The following is a 24,226-nucleotide window of genomic DNA, read 5'->3' on the forward strand; positions in this document are numbered from 1 at the left end:
GGAGAAAAAAGGAGCAGTTCGGGACCTGCAAATGAGCAAAAACGGGCCAAAAGTGCACATTCAAAAATTCATAACTCTCTTTCTGTACATCTGAGCACATGGCTCGCACTGACTTTTTTGTAGGGCTCGAGGTCCTACATAAGGCTACAAATTTTTGGAGCTCTAGGTCAAACGGGCCGGGAGTGAGAGGCTATTTTCCACTCATAAGGCCATTTTGGGGCCAATTACAGCCACTTTTTTCGTTTTGGCGAGTCATCTGACTTTGAGGTGGCGTGCAGACTACGCCCATTATCGAAAAGTCGTAAAATTTAAAACCTTAATATTCCATGTCTTAATGATATTCTGACCAATTTTTATTTGTTTTACTCAAACAGACTGAGCACAATACATGAAAGTGTAAAAAATGACATTTTAATCAACCACTAGGCGGCGCTAGTAGGTATTTAAAAAAACTTTTTTTAAAAGTGTTAAAGACATAAGTTTCCATGTGTCTATGAAGTTTTAGATTTTTTTAAGCTAGTACATCAAAGTTATTAAGGTTTTTGTCCCTCTTGGCGAAGGAAAAATTGAACACATAATTTGAAGCCACGCCCCTATCATATATGCCAGCGGATCTGCACCAAATTTTGCCCACTTGTGCCCCTATGTGTGAATATTGACCACAGCAAATTTGAAGGCGATTGAGTAAAGCGTTTAGGAGAAACAAAGAGCAGTTTGGGACCTGCAAACGTGCAAAAATGGGCCAAAAATGCACATTCAAAAAATCATAACTCTTTTTCTGTACATCTGAGCACATGGCTCGCGCTGACTTTTTTGTAGGTCTCTAGGTCCTACATATGCCGAAAAATTTTCGTAGCTCTAGGTCAAACGGGCCGGGACCAGGTGCACTTTTTCAACCTTAGGTGGCGCTGCAGAGCCATTTTTTTTGCATTGTTTTGGGAAACACAAAATTATCCAATTTTTCACCGGGCCCGACAAATGTGCAAATTTTGGTGACTTTTCGTGCATGTTTAGGCCCTCAAAAATGGAAAAGCGCTGCACAGTAAATAATAATAATAATAATAATAATAATAATAATAATAATAATAATAATAATAATAATAATCTGGAGAAAAACAAGAGGGCTCTCGCAGCGGTAGCTGCTCGGGCCCTAATAATAATAATCTGGAGAAAAACAAGAGGGCTCTCGCAGCGGTAGCTGCTCGGGCCCTAATAATAATAATCTGGAGAAAAACAAGAGGGCTCTCGCAGCGGTAGCTGCTCGGGCCCTAATAATAATAATAATAATAATAATCTGGAGAAAAACAAGAGGGCTCTCGCAGCGGTAGCTGCTCGGGCCCTAATAATCTGGAGAAAAACAAGAGGGCTCTCGCAGCGGTAGCTGCTCGGGCCCTAATAATAATCTGGAGAAAAACAAGAGGGCTCTCGCAGCGGTAGCTGCTCGGGCCCTAATAATAATCTGGAGAAAAACAAGAGGGCTCTCGCAGCGGTAGCTGCTCGGGCCCTAATAATAATAATAATAATAATAATAATAATAATCCGGAGAAAAACAAGAGGGCTCTCGCAGCGGTAGCTGCTCGGGCCCTAATAATAATAATAATAAGAAGAAGAAGAATAATAATCTGGAGAAAAACAAGAGGGCTCTCGCAGCGGTAGCTGCTCGGGCCCTAATAATAATAATAATAATAAGAATAATAATCTGGAGAAAAACAAGAGGGCTCTCGCAGCGGTAGCTGCTCGGGCCCTAATAATAATAATAATAAGAATAATAATCTGGAGAAAAACAAGAGGGCTCTCGCAGCGGTAGCTGCTCGGGCCCTAATAATAATAATCCGGAGAAAAACAAGAGGGCTCTCGCAGCGGTAGCTGCTCGGGCCCTAATAATAATAATAATCCGGAGAAAAACAAGAGAGCTCTCGCAGCGGTAGCTGCTCGGGCCCTAATAATAATAATAATCTGGGGAGGAACAATAGGGACCTCGCAGTGGTCACTGCTCGGGCCCTAATAATAATAATAATAATAATAATAATAATAATTATTATTATTATTATTATTATTATAATAATAATAATAATAATAATAATAATAATAATAATAATAATAATAATAATAATAATAATAATAATAATCTGGGGAGGAACAATAGGGACCTCGCAGTGGTCACTGCTCGGGCCCTAATAATCCGGAGAAAAACAAGAGGGCTCTCGCAGTGGTAGCTGCTCGGGCCCTAATAATAATAATCCGGAGAAAAACAAGAGGGCTCTCGCAGCGGTAGCTGCTCGGGCCCTAATAATCCAGAGAAAAACAAGAGGGCTCTCGCAGCGGTAGCTGCTCGGGCCCTAATAATAATCCGGAGAAAAACAAGAGGGCTCTCGCAGCGGTAGCTGCTCGGGCCCTAATAATAATAATAATAATAATCCGGGGAAAAAAAAGAGGGCTCTCGCAGCGGTAGGAGAAGTTGTGTTTGTATATCATTGACCAATACGAAAGAAGTTGACTATGGAAGTTTTCCAATTTGACTGGTAATTTTGAAATATTATAGATGCATCTCAACAAAAATTCTAAACCTCCTACTGGCTTGAAAATATATGTGGTGATGAAGTTATTGAGTTGGGGTTTTCAATGTACAGTTTGATCCATTGTATTTTAAAAGTTGCATTTAAAAGAAGAAATGTCTAGAGCATTTAGGCCACCAGAAGGTAAGGTATTTATCATGACATTTTTCTTTATATAATGCACCTTGTTCTTCCAGATAAAATTAAACAAAATTTTGTCTATCTTGATACATAAGTCATTTGGTACGTTAAGAGCCATGACTGTATATATTAATCGAGAAAGGCCTTCAACCTTTGCAACCAAAATCCTACCGCACTTATAATGGGACTAAAATTGTCAGTTACTCTTTCTCTTTGGTCTTTTTCAATTATGACACCAAGATATTTTACGTTACGCTTAATTGTGATCCCTGAAAAACTCTTGATCAGAGCATTTCTTAACTGGAAGAAGCTCACATTTTTTACGTTCAATTTAAGACCAGAGGCTCTAGAGAAAACATTAATTACTCTTATTGCCTTATCTATCTGCGATCTGTCTTTCAATAAAAGTGTTGTATCATCGGCAAGTCGAGTATTTAATAATGACCTGTTTGCTGTAGTGAGGCCTCGTATATGACTTTTTTTTAAATAAACAGAAAGTAATTGCAAAGGAAGAAGAAAAAGATGACGGATCCCTCTGCTGATATCAAACCTTTTAGTTGTACCAAATGGAATCTTTATGGATAATGTTTTCATGGATTTCTTAAATTTGTCACCAAATCCAAATATATCCAATGTTGCAAAGATACATTTGTGCTCAATAGAATCAAAAGCTTTGTAAAAATCTAAGAAAAAATAAAACTCTCGTCTTCTATCAAATCCGAATAATCTAAAATATCAAGTACATATCTAATATTATTTGTGATATGTCTGCCAGTCATAAAAATACTGAGTTTCCCCAATAATGTTATTTAGTGTTACCTTTAATTTTTTAGCTAAACAAATTGCCAGAATTTTATAATCGTTATTAAGAAGTGATTGGCCTCCAGTTTTCCTATAACGAAGTATCTTTCTGTGGTTTTGGAATCAATGTGATTACGACTTGAGTCAGGAATGAAGGGAGCTTTTCATTTTTAATACTTTCTATATAAACCTGATGTAAGAAAGGAGCCATCTCTTTGGAAAACCTTTTGAATATCTCTCCCGTCAATCCATTTGTCCCAGGATTGTTGTTATCTTTTAATTTTTTAAATGCATCTTCAACCACCTTCGCTGTAATAGGGGCATCACAAAGTTCTTTATTATCTCTACCAATATCTACAGTGCTACCTAAAGAATAAAAAAAAAATACTTCATATCATTTATTGAGCATTCAGATTGGTATAATTTCTTATAAAACAACTCACACATTTTTTATATCTTTTCAGGCTCCTCTGTGACTACTCCATCTGAACAAAGGTTTTATAATGCTATTAATCTTTTGTCTTTTCTCTAGTTTGAAAAAATACTTGTTTTGCTCTCCCTCTTCAAGCCATTTTCTTAAAATTAAAGCTTCAGCCGATTTATGTGTTCCATGAGATGCCCATAAATCCCTCCCCCATTTAGATCTCCAAAATTTCACATCATTTTGACCAGAAAGTTTCTTGTATAAAACAGAAGTCTCCATTAAGATTTTTTGCATAAAGGAATATTGCTTTTTCTTTACTATTGTCCCTTAGACCTCGAGCATTTAAGGAAATAAAAGATGACACAATGAAACGCTTGAAATAAACTTACACCCTGAGAAGAAAATATAAATTTCGACATTGGTGGAACTACAAGTTCATAGAACATTATATGTATTCCAATAACAATTCTAACAGCATTAAAAAACGAACACAAATTTGAACCACGTACCAGTAACAAGTGTACAGCCAGTGATTCGATGGTGTTTGTTATGGTCAATCCGTGACGAGCACAGGTCTAATAACAACGCACCGCTCGCTTGCAGATCAGGGGGGCCGTTCCTCCCAATTACGCCCCTCCAGGTCTCACTGTCATTGCCCACGTGAGCATTGAAGTCCCCCGGAGGGAGGCTACCCTCTCTTCCACTGGGGTAAACCCCAATGTACAGGCGCTGAGCTGGGAGGCAACAAGAATTCCCACACCAGCTCTGTGCCTCTCACCGCGGGCAACTCCAGAGTGGAAGAGAGTCCAACCCCTCCCGAGAGGACTGGTACTAGAGCCCAAGCTGTCTGTGGAGGTGAGTCCAACTATATCTAGTTGGAACTTCTCAGCTTCACACACCAGCTCAGGCTCCTTCCCCGCCAGAGAGGTGATATTTCATGTCCCAAGAGCTAGCTTCTGTAGCTGGGGATCAGTGTGCCAATGTCCTCGCCTCTCTTTGCACCAGACCCTACGGCCCCTCCCACAGGTGGTGAGCCCATGTGAGGGGGAACCCACGTCATCCCTTTGCACCAGGCGCTCGCCAATGAGCCCCACCTCCATGCCTGGCTCCAGAGGGGGGCCCCAGTGACCCGCGTCAGGGTGAGGGAAGAGCTGAGCCGAAAGGCGAAGCTCTCTTTTTACCACTCGATCTATGTTCCTGTCCTCACCTATGATCACAAGCTGTGGGCCGTGACCAAATGAACAAGATCCTGGATACAAGCAGCCGAAATGATTTGGGTGTCCGGGCTCTCCCTTAGAGATAGGGTGAGAAGCTCAGTCATCCAGGAGGGGATCAGCGTCGAGCTGCTGCTCCTCCGCGTTGAGGGGAGCCAGCTTAGGTGGTTCGGGCATCTGGTTAGGATGCCCCCCGGACGCCTCCCCGGTGAGGTGTTTCGGGCATGTCCCACTGGAAGGAGGCCCCAGGGACGACACAGGACACGCTGGAGGGACTATGTCTCTCGGCTGGCCTGGGAGCGCCTGGGGATCCTTCCGGAAGAGCTGGATGAAGTGGCCTGGGAGAGGGAAGTCTGGGCTTCCTTGCTCAAGCTGCTGCCCCCGCGACCCGAACTCGGAAGACAGCGGTAGAAGATGGATGAATTGATGTATTGTAAACCTTTAAAGGGACAATGTGTAAGATTTAGACCATTTTTTATTATGGACAGCAGGAGGTTCAGCATTTAGCATTTTCCGTAGCTACAATAGATATGGCAGCCCCTAGAGGAGTGCCATCCCTCATGTAATATCATTTAATGATAATTTGACCCACGATTATATTTAAAACATACTGTTGGTTGTTATGAACACATTTATTTGCAAGTTTTGAAATTTATAATCATTTAATTTATTCTTTTGTATTGAAAAATTGTCTAAATCTTACACATTGTCCCTTTAAAGACAAGACACTGTTGGAATTTGGAAAATGTTTTCTGCGTGTTGGTTGAATATCCCTTAAAGTAGTAATTTATGTAAAATATTACTAGTACCAAAGTAGCCAAAACATTAAAGAATTAAAATACTTGTAAATATATGATATAAAATATATACTACAAAAATAATTAATAAGACACTCTTGATTGCAATTTGAGCTGAGTTTTATCTCCAAAGTCTCGTAAGTAAGAAAACAGAATTCTGGACGTACAGCGAAGGACATGTCTGGAAGAAAGTAGTAAAATTATGTAGTTTACATTTTGTGAATACATTCCCCTCTGGGGCTTTGGTTGGGATTTACAGGCGAAACACTTGATACGCTAAATGATTTGGTGTGATTTCCCCATCCAAGGCGACTCTTAAAGGTCAACTCCTCCTGGCGTTCCCACTATGTGCAGACATCCTGTAAACACAGCCAGAAAGCCCCCGCCCCCTCGGCCTCGTCAACTTTCTTAAGAATGAACCTCCTCTGTCGGAGACCTATCTTTCTAAACCCCCTTGCACCCATTAGGTTTTCCCTTGCCAAACTAGCCTTTTCGATTGTTAATGTAGGAGTAATAAGTCATTTATCAGTAACCATGGTAATACAAATATAGCAAGCAATAACCCCATGTAGTCACGCAATGTGAATGCCAATACACAGCTGTTTCAAGTTCAACACAAGTTCTAAGATATTGAAAAACTTCACCCACATAGAACATAGTTGAATTTCATTCCCAATAACTGCTAAATTTGTTTGTTTCAACATTTTTCTGATTAATTTAATTCAACTTGATTAATTGCATAAATGATAAACAGAACATATTTAACATGCAAGTTGTTCCAAAGTAGTAGTCGTAGTTGTTCCAAAGCAGTTTTTCCATTTCTTCAATACAAAATCTTTTTTTGTATTTTAATCCCTTTATTACTCAGCTTCGCAGCATAGTGATGCATTTCACAATTTCAATGTCAATATTAAAATTCAAATTTTTGTGTGTCTAATATATTCAGTGGTCATGACTTTCACACGTACTCCTTCTGTGACGTCAGACTCCAGAATAAATACCCCTCATGCACGCACATGTACGCATTGCTGGGCTACACAGGCTATTTTTCGAAGCTTTTAAACGTCAAGCAAACCCGCAAAAACCATTAAAACGTGTTATTATGCTGTCAAAACTTAAAATATATATATATATATATATATATATATATATATATATATATATATATATATATATATATATATATATATATATATGCAGTGGGCCCCCGTGTTACGAACTTAATCCGCTCAGCTGCTATGCTCGTAACTCGAATTGCTCGTATGACGGGCAATCCAAATTTATGTTAATTAGTGAATGCGTGCAACGTGTGCAAAAACCTTAGGTAAAAACATCACGACTTTATACACATATTAAAAATGAGGAACATAATTGTTGGGTTTGACGTGGGCTCGATACCCGATAAATGACCCAAGGAGAGGTGTAAATAACAACACAGGAGTCAGAGATTAAGTTTTACCACTGCAGTGGGGAGAGCTCGAAGGAGAGCGTGACCATGTCAGCCTCGTTGCAAAGTCTCTCTCTCTCTCTCTCTCTCTCTCTCTCTCTCTCTCTCTCTCTCTCTCTCTCTCTCTCTCTCTCTGTCTCTCAGAGACGAACCCGCAGAATTTATTTATTTATTTTCATAAACGAGAACTTTTCTCAAACGAGAACATATCATCAGCAATTTCCTTCTCTTTAATCCATAATAAAGAAGCGTCTCCATTTTGTTGTTGACCGAGGTCCGTCCCCTGACAAGGAAAGTCTTGCCCTCACTAGCAAAGTTAACTATGCTTGCGCCTCCTTCGTATTTTTTTATTATCTCCTGCTTCGTTTCTATTCTCATCATCCTCTTACTTCTTCTTTTACCGCCACTTGCAATTTTAGAAGCCATGTCTAACAGATAAAGTTTGCAAAGTCTTCACAACACACTGACCAGCTGTGCCATCAAGCTAGATGAAGGCGTTCAGCCAATCGGCATTTCTGTGATTGATGTGACGCCGGCCAATAGCATATCTGCATCTCCGTGACTGAGACCGTGACTGTGACCTTATAAGACCAATAGCATATCGGCGTTTCCGTGACATACAAGAATCATTTTATATATATTTTTTTTTTTTCCCTGAATTTCTGTTTCATCAGATTTGTTTTAATAACAAATATTTCTTAGTATAATATCCATACAATGCAAAACTTATATTTTATGAATAAAGTTTATATTCTATTAATAAAGTTTGATGACTTTGCTGATTGTTTTTAATACATTCCCTTTAGTAAAGCACCATCTAGTGGCTGCATAACGTAACTCTGTCTATTGGATGCATAATGCAACCTCAGCCAGTACTATGGTTTCAACTCTATGTGCGCGTTATAATCCAGTGCGCCTTATATATGGCGTCTTTTAGAAACTCGGCCATTCATTGATGGTGCGCTTTATAATCCGGTGCGCTTTATAGTGTGGTAAATATGGTTTGTGTGTGTGTGTGTATATACTGTATATATATATATATATATACATATATATATATATATATATATATATATATATATATATATATATATATACTGTATATATGTATATATATATATATATATATATATATATATATATATATATATAATTTTTTTTTGATAGTTTCGTGTTACAGGTTGTTAACAACATTTGCATTTTGCACAGATATGCCCATTTTGGGATTTCAACAAAACTAACCTCTTTTAGGTCATGACTCTCATTTCCCAGCAGCCAAAATGTTCAAATTGTAATCAAAGTGAATGAAAATAAGAGATTAGCGGAGAATATGTGAGATTCATCAGGTGTGTTCAATCCAAGAAGCTCATTTCCCATGAATGACCAATAAATGTCAAAACCACCAGTGTGGAACCAGAAGCCTTGTGGATTACCAACACAGCTATGCAGCCGCGTGATTTTCTACATGCTCTAAGCAAATCATGTCAGCAGAACATGGCCAATAATAGAAAAGTAAATAATCATCAGTTTTGAGGTCTCTTCCTTTAATATGTCAATTTTACTTTTAATTTAATGCTTTCATTCATTAAAACAAGTTATGTCACGACAGGGTTTGATTTATTGTGTATTTTAAATTCCTATTCCTGTGAAAAGTAAATAATCATCAGTTTTGAGGTCTCTTCCTTTAATATGTCAATTTTACTTTTAATTTAATGCTTTCATTCATTAAAACAAGTTATGTCAGGACAGGGTTTGATTTATTGTGTATTTTAAATTCCTATTCCTGTGACTTGCCTCTTTCCCTTTAAAATGTCCAATTCACCCATCACATTCCCCCTCGCTTACAGGGATGGACCTGACCAGACCTCACCTCAGATTGGTCTATTCAGTGGAAGCTCAGTACAGGAAGGCATATCCACCACTGCCAACCAGATCCTCATCAAGTTCCACAGTGACTTCAGTACCAGTGGTTTCTTTTTGCTGAATTATTATGGTGTTTTTCTCTTTCATACTACAATGTTTGACTTCTCAGTTCATAGATAATAACGATTTAATTTAAAAAAATAGATGAGGGACATAGATTAGTTCTATCCATTACCTACGACTTTATCGCGAGTCGTGTCACGAGTCCAGATTTCCCTTTGTCCGGCCACTCCAGCTCCTCGGCGAGGCTCTCCAGGCATTCCAAGGCAAGCCAAGAGACATAGTCTTTTCAGCATCTCCTGGGTTGTTCGGTCATGACCCACAGTTCGTGATCATGGGTAAGGGCAGGAACATAGAATGGCAGATGAATAGAGAGCTTCGTCTTTCGTTTAAGCTTATTTTTTTATCATGACAGACCTATACAGAGTGTGCATCAAAGCAGACACTGCACGGATCCGCCTGTCAATCTCCCGTTCCATCCTACCCTCACTCGTAAACAAGACATTAAGATACTTGACCACAAACAGCAACAGGACAAACGTAACAAAGGAAATGGGCTTTAATAACACATGAATGGAATGACAGTACTGCTGAACACATTCAAAACAACAACAAAAAGTTGGTAAGGGTGTAATGCAAAACAAAAAGCAACATTGGCAAAAAGCAGCCATTGTAAAACATCTCAAAAACACTATAGTATAATATAAAAGGGTTGGAGCCGACAGAACGACGATATCACAGAAATAGAAAAATTTAAAGTCGCAACATAAAACCAAACCAGATAATACTCAATGAACAATGTAGCAAAAGAACCAGATGCAGATATACTTACACAATTCTAAAAGTGAAAACTGAAGAAACAAGATTAAAAAAGTAGCAAACAAGAGCGTAACGCGGAGAAAACTCGAACAGAATTGAATCATCAGAGTTGTCATTCTGTCCCAGCTGCACTTAAATAATTAGATTACAGATTGCACTCAGGTATGTAGCCAGTGGCTTCACCTGCTTGGAGGCCAGCTCTGTAATGATAGTAACAACCCACCAGGGGACAGACAGAGCAGAACACCACAGTACCCCTCTTCAACGAACGCTCCCTGGCGAACTACCTGGCTTCCCTGGGTGGTACAAGTGGAAGAGTAGGATCAACAACCTAGGAGGGGGGGACCCAATAACCTCCTCTGGCCCGTCACCTTCGTAATTGATGAGGTACTGGAAACCCCTGCCCGCTTGATCTTGAAGGGACCGACAAATCATAGCTGCATCTTCTTGGAACAACCCGACAGGTCCATGTCCTGAGCAGAGAGCCAAACTTCTTGGCCCGGCTGATACTTTTGGGCAGCAGTCCTCCGGTGATGGGCTATCCAGCGATTACGCTCGGCTTTTCAGGAAAGATGGTCAATAAGGTCTTATCTTTTTCCATGAAGAAGAATCCCGCCCCCATAGGTGACGAAGAGGGATAAATGAGTCCAGCCACCAGAGAAGACAACATATTTCCACCGAATGCTCCATGCTCAGGTTGAGATACAGTTTTGGGATAAACCGAACCTGGGATTGAATCTATGCTGCAACCGTACGGTCAATGAGGGTGTAGAGACATAGCTTTATCCTTTATCCATTATCCTTTATCCATAGCTCTATCCTTGCTAAAAACCTTGTGATATTCTCCCACAGTGCTTCTCAAATAGTGGTGCGGGCCTACCTGGGGGGGGGGAGGGGGGGGGGGGCGTAAGGTGATGCTGGGGGGACTATGTTTCTGTCGTGTGAAGCATAATTACAATTAAAATAGTAATTTTTGATTAATGTTAAAAAGGTTACAAGTTTATAGATAATGTTATACTGTAGATAATGATCTTATTTATATTCAGCATGTCAAGTGTGTGTGAAAAGGGGGAGTTCTCTTTCTTATGGGGAGGGCTTGGAAAAATATAATTGAATCACTGCTCTACCGGAACCTGGTCCAAGTAAATCTCCTCATCTTTATGCCTCGTTCAAATGGAGCGCGAAGAGCTTACGGTTTTATATTGTAGTCAATGGAGTTCGCGCGACAGGCGCGATGACGCGTTGAGCGACGCGATGAAGCGACGCGCGGCGTGTAATTACGCGTGACGCAAGAAGTTAAAAAAATTGAACTTTTTTCGCATGTCGCTTCGCGTCAGCCAATCGGCTTCAGGAACGTTCAACGTCTCAAGCAGGGGACAGAAATGAATCATTGCGGCTGCTTTGCGGTGACCGGGAGCTGTCCAACACGGCCAGCTGAGCTTTCAGTGCAAAACGGAGCCAAGCAAGAGCACTCACCTGGCTTGTAGAAAGGCGGAAGGGAGAACTTGGGATAACTGGTATGTGCAGCGTTTGCTTCCTTTTTGTAACAGCTGTTGAACCATAGTTACTGTGCTAAGCTAACGATCGTGCAGCACTGACTGTACAGTATTTAGCACGGTATTGGCCACTTGATTGGGACATTGAAACTTTTTTTTTTTTTTTGGCAGACGAGTATTGTCGTGAAAGCGAGGGACACGCAGTGTAAAAAAAGAATAATAAAGGTGCTGTCGGAGAAAATATTCGCTCTGCCATAAACCGTTCTCAGCAATGCTCTCCTTTCCGGATCCACTGTAAAGTGCACAGCAAGCTCACTCCCCTCCCCTTGCGTGATACTGTTGCGTGAAAAGTGAACTTCATCTTGACCTCACGACAAAATGCCTCGCTTAGAGCATAAACGACGTGCACCATCTGAACGCAGCTTTACTCAGGAGAATGTACTCCCTGAGCTTGGATAGTTTGCATGACAGTATGGGCTCCAATTAACAAGAGCCTACTTCTCACAGTCGATACAAGGATTGTGCAGTTTCACGCACGGCATCACAAGCACGATCTTGGCTTGATGTGTCGGTATTACTAAAAACTAGATGTGCTCCATGTGGTTGCCTGGCACAAGTTGGACATAAGCATCTGATGGGTTATCGCTGCCAGGTGGCACCTGTCAAACAACAATTCAACTCTTTTACCACTAAATAGTCAATAAAGTTATGATCTGCCCCTGAGTCTACGAGGGCAGTTATGGCAACCGTGTTGGTGCCACAGAAGATATTGCCGGCTACCTCCAGGCTTTTTACTGTTCTGTACACCGGGGATTCGTCAGTACTGTTCCAGACTGGTGGACACTCACACTTTGGGTTGGAGATGGATGCTGGTCCAACAACAACCCTGGTCCAGCAACATCCGAAGCTGGTGTCTTTGATGTTCCCCCTGCAAAGCATTTTCGGCAGTCAGCAATCTTATACCCGAAAGGTATAGCCGGAACTTGATTCTCCTGCCCCACTCCACCGGTGTCAACTGACCTCCTCCCAGTTGCATGTGCTTCCTGCCAACCATGTTGGCTGACTGGTTCCTGGGTCAAGACTGCAGCAATGAGGTTCTCATGCCTTACCGTGTGACCGACAGAACATATGGTGGTCTCAATTTTAGAGGTCCTGATCTTCATGCCAGCCGTTTCACATATAGAAGAATCTGCACTGTAATAAAAGAATAGTTGGGTGAAATTAAAATTTTAAGGTAACAAACTTCAGTAAAAATTAGAGTTGGATGAATGAATAAAATATTTTAAGTTTTGCTTTTGAGTTTGCTCAACTCTGAATTCTCATTTTTCACAACTCAACAGTAAATTGAACTAACTTATAATTTTACATTGTAGTAACTTTTAATCCATACTTGAGCTAACTGTCCTCTAAATTGTACTAACTTGTAAGTTTACATTGTGATAATTTTGACTTCTAACCCTTAACTTCTGTTAATTCTCCCACAAGTTGTAGCAATTTATATGTTTGCAATATGTACTAATTTAGAAATTTACATTGCACACTACAATAGTTTATAATGAAACCCAACTTTATCATTTAGAACCAATAACTTTTAATCAAATGTATAAATAATTACAGATGCAACATCCAAAAGAATTGTTTTATCTACTGCATCTCTTACAGCAGGGCCAAGTATAATGTAAGTATAGTATGTATACCTGTAAACTTTGTGACTGAATAAAAGAGCACACATGCATGTCCAAGACCATACAGAACCAATATGAACTATATAAATCTAATCAATCTGTTTAAAAGATTATCAGATTTACTGAGTGCCATAACTTAAGGTCTCAAAAATTGTTATTACAACCAGAATTATAAATCTACATGTTATCAATCTCTTAAAACGTTGCAGAGTGCATTTACTTCATGAATAAATTATGAAACACAAGTCATATATACATATGACCACACAGCACCAACATGAACCACGAGTCATATATACATATGACCACACAGCACCGACATGAACTATGAAACTAACAAATGATGTCATGGTCACAGAGTGCCATAACTTGCAAATTATTTTTCGTAATACTGCTCAAATATATGGCAATTGACAAACATGTTTGAGGAAAACCAAAAGGGCAAACTATGTAAATGTAAGAGACTGCAGACCCTCTGTGGTCCAGTCGATAGTGCTACAGCAGTACTGCTTCAACAAGGTTGGTGAATTTGCGTAATTTGCACTGCATTCATTTTAATATGAAAAGCAAAGATGACAATTTGCTGGGGATTAGTAAAGCAGTCAGTCAAACTTTTAAACAGTTTATCAATTTGATGACAATGTTAACAGCAGACTGTAAACTAGTTGACAAGTCTTACATTATAATATTCTGACAATTTTTAAACTTTTAATATGTTTTACTGCAATAAGATGAATTAAGATATTAATTGAGGTTAAGAAAGTCAGCAGTCAGTATAAAACATACTGGCCAATTAAAGCGGTAACATCTCAGTATATCACCAACACAATATTTGATGTAAAATCAGTCTTTCCTGCCACTACACTTAGTGAATTTCCCTTCTCGGAATAAATAATTTGTTTTTGTATTCTATTCTACACTATAATAATATTAACTCTGATATGAAATCATTCAATATCTTATTATTCTAATGCTTAAAACACAGTAGTACATGGATTTTATTTGTTGAACTCAGCCAGATGTAATCATTAATAAAACTGAATAACCAATCACTCAAGCAGCCCCATGTTGTCCCATGTTGCAGCACTGTTATCATCAGTTAACCACTAGCTGCTAGCTTTAGCTAAAGAGTGAAAAGCTGTGTATGAATAAATATTAAAATGCCTATGGCACCTACCGCCTACGTACAACATAAGTTACCACACAACAAAACTCAATAAATATGCTGTATCATTCATTTTGTTGAATTAAAAGTTGGTTAAAACTTACCTGCGTGTAGTACACTTTAGTTCGAGGAAGCAGCCACAATGAGACTTCATATCGAGGACACAGCCACAAGTGTCAACTCAGAAAGTTGGCTTTCCTGCATTTCACAACAAATAACCAAGAGTTGGCAGAACTATTGTCTTTTATTTGGAACACCAACGTAAAGATTTAAGTCACACTAACTCACCAACTTGAGCATACAACTGGCTTGCTTTATTGGGTTCATTTACATTATTATCCTAAATGTCAAGAATTACGAATTTTAAGTTTTGCCAACTTAAATCACTGTTTTAAGCACTGTTTTTTTTTTCCAGTGTGTGACAAAGGGCAGCCTTGGCTGAGTCCAAGACTCACTGAAAACGAGTTTGACTCACTGCTGGGAATGTGGACTAATCTCTAACATCGGTGGCACTGGGACTGAACCTTATCAGGGTGTTCGGTGTCTCGCACTAGCCAAGCACCCCCATATTCCTCAAGGGACATGGTCTAATGCCTTCTCCAAATCTACAAAACACAAGAAGACTGGTTGGGAAAATTTCCATGCACTATAAAGGATCCTGCCAAGGGTATATGAAAACGACTCACAAGTGGATACAAGTGGCTGAAATGAGTTTCCTCTGCAGGGCTTCTGGACTCTCCCTTCGAGATAGGGTCAGAAGCTCGGTCATCTGGGAGGGACTCAGTGTGGAGCCGCTGCTCCTCCGCTGCTTCTCCATGTTGAGAGGAGCCAGTTGAGGTGGCTCAGGCATCTGATAAGGATGCCTCCTGTATGCCTCCCTCAAGAGGTGTTTTGGGCATGTCCCACAGGGAGGGGGCCCGGGGTACACCTAGGGCACGCTGGAGAGACTATGTTTCTCGGCTGGTCTGGGAACACCTGGGGATCCTCCCGGAGGAGCTGGACGAAGTGACCGGGGAGAGGGAAGTCTGGGTTTCCCTGATCAAGTTGCTGCCCCCGTGATCCACCCCCGGATAAAACGGTAGCTAAAGGATGGATGGATTTTAAAAAAAATGACTCACAGGAGTTGCAAATACTGAAGCGCAAAGTGGCAAGGAAACACTGTAGTATGATTATATATATATATATATATATATATATATATATATATATATATATATATATATATATATATATATATATATATATATTTATTATATAGACATATATACACATTTTGTCAGCTAATAAATGACCCACTTAGAAGAAAACTCTGTTAGTATAAATGTCCCTCAACTAAGCTAAAATAGTAATTAGATTTTGATGTTCATGAACAGCGAAAGTTGCTGATTTGTGATCATTTTCTTATCTTTCTTATCTATCTACAGCATACCAACTGAGAACATGTCAGCCTCCCCCTCCTGTTGCTAATGCTTCCATTCTAACTGATGAGAACCGCTTTGAAATAGGTTAGTCTGAATGTAGTCTGCATGGATTTTTTTGTCAGGGTCATTGCTGGTTGTCATTCATATCTGTTTTTTTAATTTAATGAAGTCTATTTTTTCTCCTGACATCTAATTTTTATCGATGGAGTGCGTCACTGTGGTGGTGGAAATCAATCTGGTTGTTGCTAAGTATGATTTGCCTGATGAGTGGATGGCTACCTCAATTCTTAAATGTGTTTGTGATTACCGTATGGTGAGTAGGAGGCATGCGCAAGTCAGATTTAAGAGATTAATGTATTTTTTGTATTTTTTTGTGTATATATATATATATATATATATATATATATATATATATATATATATATATATATATGATTACCGTATGGTGAGTAGGAGGCATGCGCAAGTCAGATTTGAGAGATTAATGTATTTTTTGTATTTTTTTGTGTATATATATATATATATATATATATATATATATATATATATATATATATATATATATATATATATATATATATATATATATACACCGATGTCCCTGACAAAAGTCTTGTCGCTTGGATACACATGGACATGAAGTGTCCCTCAAATATATTTGTAATCAATATTTTCTGACAAGAAATGGGTAATTTTAATCCCAACAGGTTTTGAAATAACATTTCGGCGCCAAAATTGTTGAAAAGTGTTCTGATGTTTACAGCTTGGTAAAGCCCATTGAAGTCCATTTTTGCAAAGACATAGGCCTTGTCAAATGATGTGCACAGTCCTAGATTAGAGCTTCACCTGTTACCAAAAATGGATCAATTAATGCTCAGGTGTGTATAAAAAGAACCCCAGTGCACTAGACTGCCACATCAACTGCAACCTGACCTCTGACAAGATGCCTAAGATTGATCCTGAGACCAAAGTGTTAATTATCAAGAGCCTGAAGACCAGATCCACTGCAGACATGGCAGACACATTCAATGTGTCTCAGTGTCAGGTACAGAGGATAAAAAAATTTTTATGACCAGACTGGAGATATTTTTGACAAGGCCATTTCAGGCAGACCCCGGAAGACAACTGCTCAGGAGGACCGGTTGTTGGCTCAAAAATCCAAAGCCAGCCCTTTTTCCAATGCAGCAGAGCTCCACGAGACCTGGTCTCCTGAAGTCCCTGTGTCAAGCAGAACAGTCTGTCGAATTCTGTCGAGAAATGGCCTCCATGGTCGAATCAGTGCCCGGAAACCAGCATTAAACAAAAGACAATTAAAAAAACGTGTGGCATTTGCCAAGGCCCACAGCCTGTCAAAAGGATGGATGATGGAAAAGTGGCAAAAGGTGGATTTTTAAGATGAATCTTTCAGTGTATTACACCATAGTCACCGCAAATATTGCAGGAGACCTACTGGAACCACATGGATCCGAGATTCACTCAGAAAACAGTGAAGTTTGCTGATGGCAAAATCATGGTCTGGGGTTACATCCAGTATGGGTGGAAGGTAACATAAAGATTCTGAAATATTAACAAATCTGAGCTGCCTTACATTCCTAACCATAAAAAGGGACAAATTCTGCAGCAGGATGGTGCTCCATCGCATACTTCAATCTCTACCTCAAAGTTCCTCAAGGCAAAGAAGATCAAGGTCCTCCAGGACTGGCCAGCGCAGTCACCAAACAAGAACATCATTGAGCATGTCTGGGGTAGAATGAAAGAGGAAGCATGGAAGACGAAACCCAAGAATGTTGATAAACGCAAGACTGCTTTCTTTGCTGTTCCTGATGACTTCATCAATAAATTGTATAAATCCTTGCCTAACCACATGGCTGCAGTCTCTCAAGCCCATGGAAGTCATACAAAATATTAAATTTGGATCTCACAGCACCACTTCTTAATTCGCTTATGTTATCTAACATATTTTTGTATTTGAAGTACATTTTTTGTTCAATTTTCACATTACTTTCTGTTGGCGACAACCTTTGTCTTGCCAAAATTTGATCTTTATGTCCTCATTAAATGATAAATCTTTATTCAATGAAACAAATATATTTTCGTACATTCAACATCATTTCGGAGGGTCTGAGCTTTCATATGAGCCATTTCTGAAACCAAGTAAATAATTAAAAGTCAGGTTATTAGCAGTTGTTTCTACAAAATTGATAAGGGACAAACTTTTCTCAGGTATTATATACATACATATATACAGTGGTACCTCGGTACTCGACCATAATCCGTTCTGAGGTGGTGGTCGAGCACCGATTTGTTCGAACACCGAAACCAATTTTCCCATAAGAAATAATGGAAAGTATGTGTGCACAAGTAAATGTGCACAAGCAGTACATGATAACGATAAAGATAAAGATAAAGATAAATAAAGCATTATAAACCATTTTGTATAATTTACTTACGTTTTGGAGAGTGGTTGATGGCATACAGGAATGGATGTGGAGAGGACGGGAGGGAGTTACTCCTTCCATGATGACGCTAGCTAACTGCGACGCGAGGTATACCGCGTTCATATTTTGCTATAATTTCCTTCTTCGGTTCAATAGTGGTCCTCATTGTTTTCCTCTTTGCCTTCCCCTTATCACTGTCTTTCTTTGGACCCATTATTAAGGGCTAGAGCAACACGAAAAAGTTTAAATCCGGGAAGAAATACTCGAACAAACGTCTTACTCCGCTGGCGGTCTGAGTTGAACTGGCGCTTACCCGCTGGCCGAGAAGGGCCGAGGAGCGCGTTCGGGTTGGGTCGGCTCGGCTAGTCGAGAACCGAAAATCTGTTCGAGGTCCGATGCATTATCTACATGAATTTTTTGGTCGAGCACCGATTTGGTCGAGTATAGAGGCGGTCGAGTACCGAGGTACCACTGTGTGTATATATATATATATATATATATATATATATATATATATATACAGTATATAGACGACTTTTGGAATATATTGAATAATTTTATTATATCATTTGTCATTCATATATATGACCCGGTTGTGTGTGTGCCTGTGTGTGTAAATGGTCTCACAGGGGACATAATTCGGTACTCATGCCTGCCAGGCTTCACTTTGGTTGGTAGAGAGATTCTGACCTGTCAGCTTGCAGAGAGGCTTCAGATAGATGGACCTCCTCCAGTCTGTCAAGGTGGGTCCTTTTTTATGTCTCAGATCAAGAGTTTGATTTTACACTATTAATAACGTGCCATCTCAACTTGAGTCACATTGAGTGTGCATCCCTGACGAATAAAATTTCATATATGACTGATAAAATGTAAAGTGTACTCCTTGATTCAGGTGTATATGTGTTCACAAATTTAACATCTACCTGTCGAGGTTAACTGCATTCTGCTGCTGAGGCATCATATTACAATGACCAGGGCCAGCGGCTTTATTAAATCACTGATACTTGTAAAGTAGACATAATTTACCAGTAAAGACACCATCCATCTGTCCTTCCATCCATCCATCCATCCATAGCGACTTAGGGCAATTATAACTAAGGGCAATTAAGAGTGTCCAATATGTGACCAAGCATGTTTCTGGACTGGAAAGAAGACCGGAGAGCCCGGAGAGAACCCACACAGACATGGGGGAACAAACAAACTCCACACAGGAAGGCGAGGGCGAGCTGGAATTGAGAGACGGACATGCTAACCACTCGTCCACTGCGCTGCCCGTAAAGACTCATGTTACCATGGTGCCGATCACGAGTCTTATAGGCATGCCTGAGAGCCGTGCTCCCTTAGTCACACATGCTGTTAACAGACTCAAATAGCACAACGGTAGAGTATTGAATAATAATATAATATAATATAATATAATATAATATAATATAATATAATATAATATAATATAATACCAAGACTTCTTTTATAATAAATTAGAATTTCAAGAGTAAGCTCTAACTCTTTGGGCAGCTACAGGCTTCACTTTAATTAGACTTCCCGGCACCACTAATATAACTGCGGCTCTCCGTGGGACTACAGAAATGTAGGCATACAGTTACTGTACAGTTACTGTATAAGGTTTATTAATTTAAGATTTGCAGTGATTCATCTGTCAACCATGCAGAAAACCTTCACAGTGAGTCTCTCTGCAATACAGGGTTTTTTTTCTTCATCTGTCAACCATGCAGAAAACCTTCACAGTGAGTCTCTCTGCAATACAGGGTTTTTTTTCCCCCAAAATATCTGTGATGTATGGATTATATATATATATATATATATATATATATATATATATATATATATATATATATATATATATATATATATAGAGAGAGAGAGAGAGAGAGAGAGAGAGAGAGAGAGAGAGAGAGAGAGAGAGAGAGAGAGAGATCAGTGGCGCCTTCTGTGATTCCAGACTCGAATGCGCACACATACGCATTACTGGGCTATAAAAAAAAAATGTCATTATACGTGATGCTGTCTAAACTTTAAAAAAAATATAATTTAAAATAAATGTCCACAAAATCTTTTGAAGTCCAAATTATAAATCAGTTTAATACAAGACGAACACCATTTTATTTCTTTACTGTCAAATAATATGTATGAAATAAAATACCACAAACGTATTAAAAATGAAAGAATAAAAAAAAAAAAAGAATAACACTCACCAAAACAAACAGCGGTCACAATCGATCAATCTTTTCAATATCTTCTGATTTTTCTTGACCTCTTCATGCTCTTTCTATTTGTATTGGGATGTACAGCATATCCACTCAGGTGTTCCCAAAGGTTTTTTAAAAGCACCTTAGCGCATTAAGGTGCTCTCTTTAACTCTGAACTGAAATTTTTACAATCCTGCATATCCCCTCGAGTGGTGCTTTGTTATTGGACTTCTGTGCTCATCACGGATTGTCAATAACAAACACGATGTTCAATCATAAGTGTGTCCATAAGTGCACTTGGCACCAGGAGCCCCTAGACCGATGATCGAATTCATAGTCATATCTGATCACTACCTGGTCGTGTGTTGGCTCCGATGGTGGGGAAGGATGCCGGTCAGACCTGGCAGGCCCAAACGTATTGTAAGGGTCCACTGGGAAAGTCTGGTAGAGTCCCCTGTCAGAAGGAAATTCAATACCCACCTCTGGCAGAATGTCTCCCACGTCCCAGAGAAGGTGGGGGATATTGAGTCCGAGTGGACCATGTTCCGTGCCTCCATTGTTGAGGCGGCCTGTCGTGGTGGCAATCCCCGAACCCGCTGGTGAACACCTTTGGTAAGGGATGCCCTCAAGCTGAAGAAGGAGTCCTATCAGGCTTTTTTGGCCTGTGGGACTCTAGAGGCAGCTGAAACGTATCGCTTCAGGCTGTTCTATTGCTTTTGAAGTAGGAAAAAATCTAATTTGCCCCGAGAAGTAATCGTGATCATGTCTATACTCACTGGAAGTCACCAAACAATGTGTTCTAGCGGTCCTTCATTGCGGTCCTTCCTGCATTGAGTTGGTTGCGTTTTTTTTTTTTTTCTCCATTCAAACTCACCTGATCATTACTCGCTAATCGGTATTTATGCATATAATTTAGGTTTGAGGTCTGTTTGTTGTTTGGGGTGGGTTTTTGGGTTGTAATTAAGAAGAAAACAAGATTGTGTTTGTATCTTGTTACTACTATGACTGCTCATCAGGCAATAAAGTGTTAAAAAAAAGGATCAGCGAAAGGCTGATGTAAGCCAGTACAACAAAAACTCTAAGGTGAAAAGTAAGTAAAACATTTTTTTTTTTATCAGCAATGTTTTTGGAAAGAGATGAGGAGCTAGGCCAGTTTGCTTGGAGGTCACCTGTACATCGAGGAAGGATCAGAGGAATTACTTCTAAAATCAAAGCAGACATGGGGTTTGGCCAGGCTCGCAGCCCAGTGGAGCAGTATGGCACATACTGTATACCAGTTCAGTGGTGGCTGAAGATGATAATGTGGAGAAGTCTGGTGGGGCAGGTTTACCTCCATGAATCCTCCAAGATATGTTGGCTAACAGAAAGACATTTCATGCCCAGTTTGGTCTTCCCGCTAGTCTATTGAGGTGAAAGCCATCCAGTTGGCAATGTCTCTCACTGGTGATTCCCTGTTAAGCCTGATGGTTCTGAGTCAAGAGGATGGACTATAATGCTTTTGTGTTGGGTCTTAAATAGGGTTTTGGACTATGCACTCTGCTTCACTCTGAAATGTGTGGCTAATAAAACAAACAAACAAACAAACATAAAACAGTCTCAGCTCAGTCATCAAGAAAAAAAAACATACATACCACACCATGTATATTGCATCACAATCCGCACTAAATGGCCAAACAAGCACACAAGAAGACATACACATCAATGTAGTTCACACTTCCCTTTACTCAGAAGTCATTTTCCCAACATATGTTTTTCACTGTGACACTTTGAAATATAGAGGTAGGCTTAGCAGCTGCGATGTCCCTTCGCCTGTGTTGTCTCCGGATCGAGCACTCACACAATTGCAAAAAATGGCATGGCCTTTTGGCAGATGATCTTCTCTGTGATTGTATCCAGTGGTCCTCAACCCCTGGTCCACGGATCAACTGGTATCAGGCTGCGTGGGCTGCACCCGAAATAATGTTTTGAAGATGATTTAGTTTAATGGTACGTGCACACCGAACGCGAGCGAGGCGAAAAAGCGGAGTTTTGTACTTGTAGTCAATGGAGTTCGCGTGACTGGGCGAGGATGCACGTCGAGCGACTCGATCGACGCAAATGGAGCGACGCCAATGGCCGCGCGCGGTCACGAGAAGTGAAATTTCGCCTTTCGCGTGAAGTTAATTTTTTTTTTTTTTTTTTAGTTTTCCTGCGTTTCGCGTTGCGACAGCCAATCAACTTTTGGAACATTCAACGGCTCACGCAGGGGGCCAGGAATGAATCATGGCGGCCACTTTGCGGTCACCGGGAGCGATCCAACACGGCCAGCTGAGCTTTCAATACAAAACAGAGCCAAGCAAGAGCACTCACCTGGCTTGTAGAAAGACGGAAGCGAGAACTTGGGAGAACTGGTATGTGCAGCGTTTGCTTAACAGCTGTTGAACCGTAGTTACTGTGCTAAGCTAACGATAGCGCAGCATTGTCAGCACAATATTTAGCCTGGTCTTGGCCACTGCGAGATTGCGACATTGAAAACTAATGGCGCCGCCTCTGGCCGCTGTTGATCTTACATATATTCATATATTACATACATAGTGAGAAGGATGATGCGGCTTTTAGACAGCCGGCAACACCCCCCCCCCCCCCCCCCCCCCTGCCGCTGTTGATATTACATACTGAAGGAAATTCATATTTTTCAAATGCAATTTATCAATAAAATAGTGTGTACATGGAACTGTGTTATTCTAATAAAGATTGAGACGACGTAATGTCAGTATAAAGCAGATATGGTCCTGGCCCAGGGGAAATAAAGACAAGTCGGCACCTCCAAAAGGAACAGATAGCACCCCCCGAGACAACATTCCACCAGGAGCAAAAGGCTAGGTGTGGCCTTCAAGAGAAGATATCAGTCAGAGTTTATGGTGCTCAGACTTCCTCCCGCTTCAAAGAATGGCCGGCAGAACAAAGACTTTTGAAGACACCATCCCCACGCAAACAGACCCCCACGCACGCACACACGCACACACATACAGGCATTCCACAGTGGGACTAGATGCCCCAAAAGAGTATAAGAACTGAATGTTGAAGGTGAAACGTTGCCATTTTCTGCTCCGACCCATGGCAGGACTGGCCCGAGGCCTCGTGTACTTTCCCACTCTGTCTGGATTAAATCAATTGTTTCACTACGTTGTGGTATGGACGATCTTTCAACAAAAACGAACACGCTAGGAACTAGTTTAAGGCAAAAAGCTTTTTTCTAGATTCCTTCAATACATAGTGAGATAGTGCGAAGGATGATGTGGCTTTTAGAGCAGCCAGTGGTCCACAATCAAAATGTAAGGCCTTGACCAGTCCGTGATCAAAAGGTTGGGGACCACTGATTGTATCTATTCATTTCTGTTTAATCCAGAGGGGATGAAGTCCCCCCCCCCCATTTCTTTGTGAATTTCTTAGACTATGGTGTTGCTTTTATAGCTTCTTTTTTGTTTAAGGATGGTGCATATTTTTGATACCAGCCATACTCTCACAATATCAGCCACCTGCATGCCCCTTTCATGATTTTGATTATTTCCAGCTTCACTTCGATATAAATCATTGTCATCTTCTTCTCTTGAAAATTCTTGGGAGACATGGATGCATTATTGGAACACAGTACAAACACGTAAACTGAACTGAACAACGATGAGAAAGTTGTAAACTTTGTATGGTACACAA

The 24,226-nt window shown here is 40.2% G+C and overlaps 1 protein-coding gene and 1 long non-coding RNA gene across 8 annotated transcripts in view; one reads left to right on the forward strand and one right to left on the reverse strand.

Annotated features, from left to right (window-relative positions):
• LOC148425860 (CUB and sushi domain-containing protein 3-like) overlaps positions 1-24,226 on the forward strand; it is a 627,928-nt gene that overhangs the window by 428,315 nt on the left and 175,387 nt on the right. For 3 of the 4 annotated variants that reach the window (XM_088410975.1, XM_088410976.1, XM_088410977.1), the window contains exons 44-46: positions 9,227-9,372; positions 15,892-15,972; positions 18,956-19,069. In XM_088410975.1, coding sequence (XP_088267101.1) covers positions 9,227-9,372; positions 15,892-15,972; positions 18,956-19,069 — 341 coding nt within the window. The remainder of the gene's footprint in view (positions 1-9,226; positions 9,373-15,891; positions 15,973-18,955; positions 19,070-24,226) is intronic. The other variant, XM_088410974.1, reaches the window with a different exon arrangement.
• Positions 9,826-24,226, reverse strand: part of LOC148425865 (uncharacterized) — a 39,531-nt gene continuing 25,130 nt past the window's right edge. The window contains exons 1-6 of one of the 4 annotated variants that reach the window (XR_015865122.1): positions 15,154-15,540; positions 14,943-15,072; positions 14,572-14,665; positions 12,638-12,811; positions 12,466-12,545; positions 9,826-12,276 (exon numbers count right to left, since the gene is read on the reverse strand). This is a non-coding gene — a long non-coding RNA (uncharacterized LOC148425865). Of the gene's footprint in view, positions 12,812-14,571; positions 14,666-14,942; positions 15,073-15,153 lie in introns of those variants that run through there. The other 3 variants (XR_015865119.1, XR_015865121.1, XR_015865120.1) reach the window with 3 other exon arrangements.

This window comes from Hippichthys cyanospilos, chromosome 3, assembly GCF_059441005.1.
Source record: "Hippichthys cyanospilos isolate Australia breed blue-spotted pipefish chromosome 3, RoL_Hcya_1.0, whole genome shotgun sequence".
NCBI classification, from domain to species: Eukaryota; Metazoa; Chordata; class Actinopteri; order Syngnathiformes; family Syngnathidae; genus Hippichthys; species Hippichthys cyanospilos.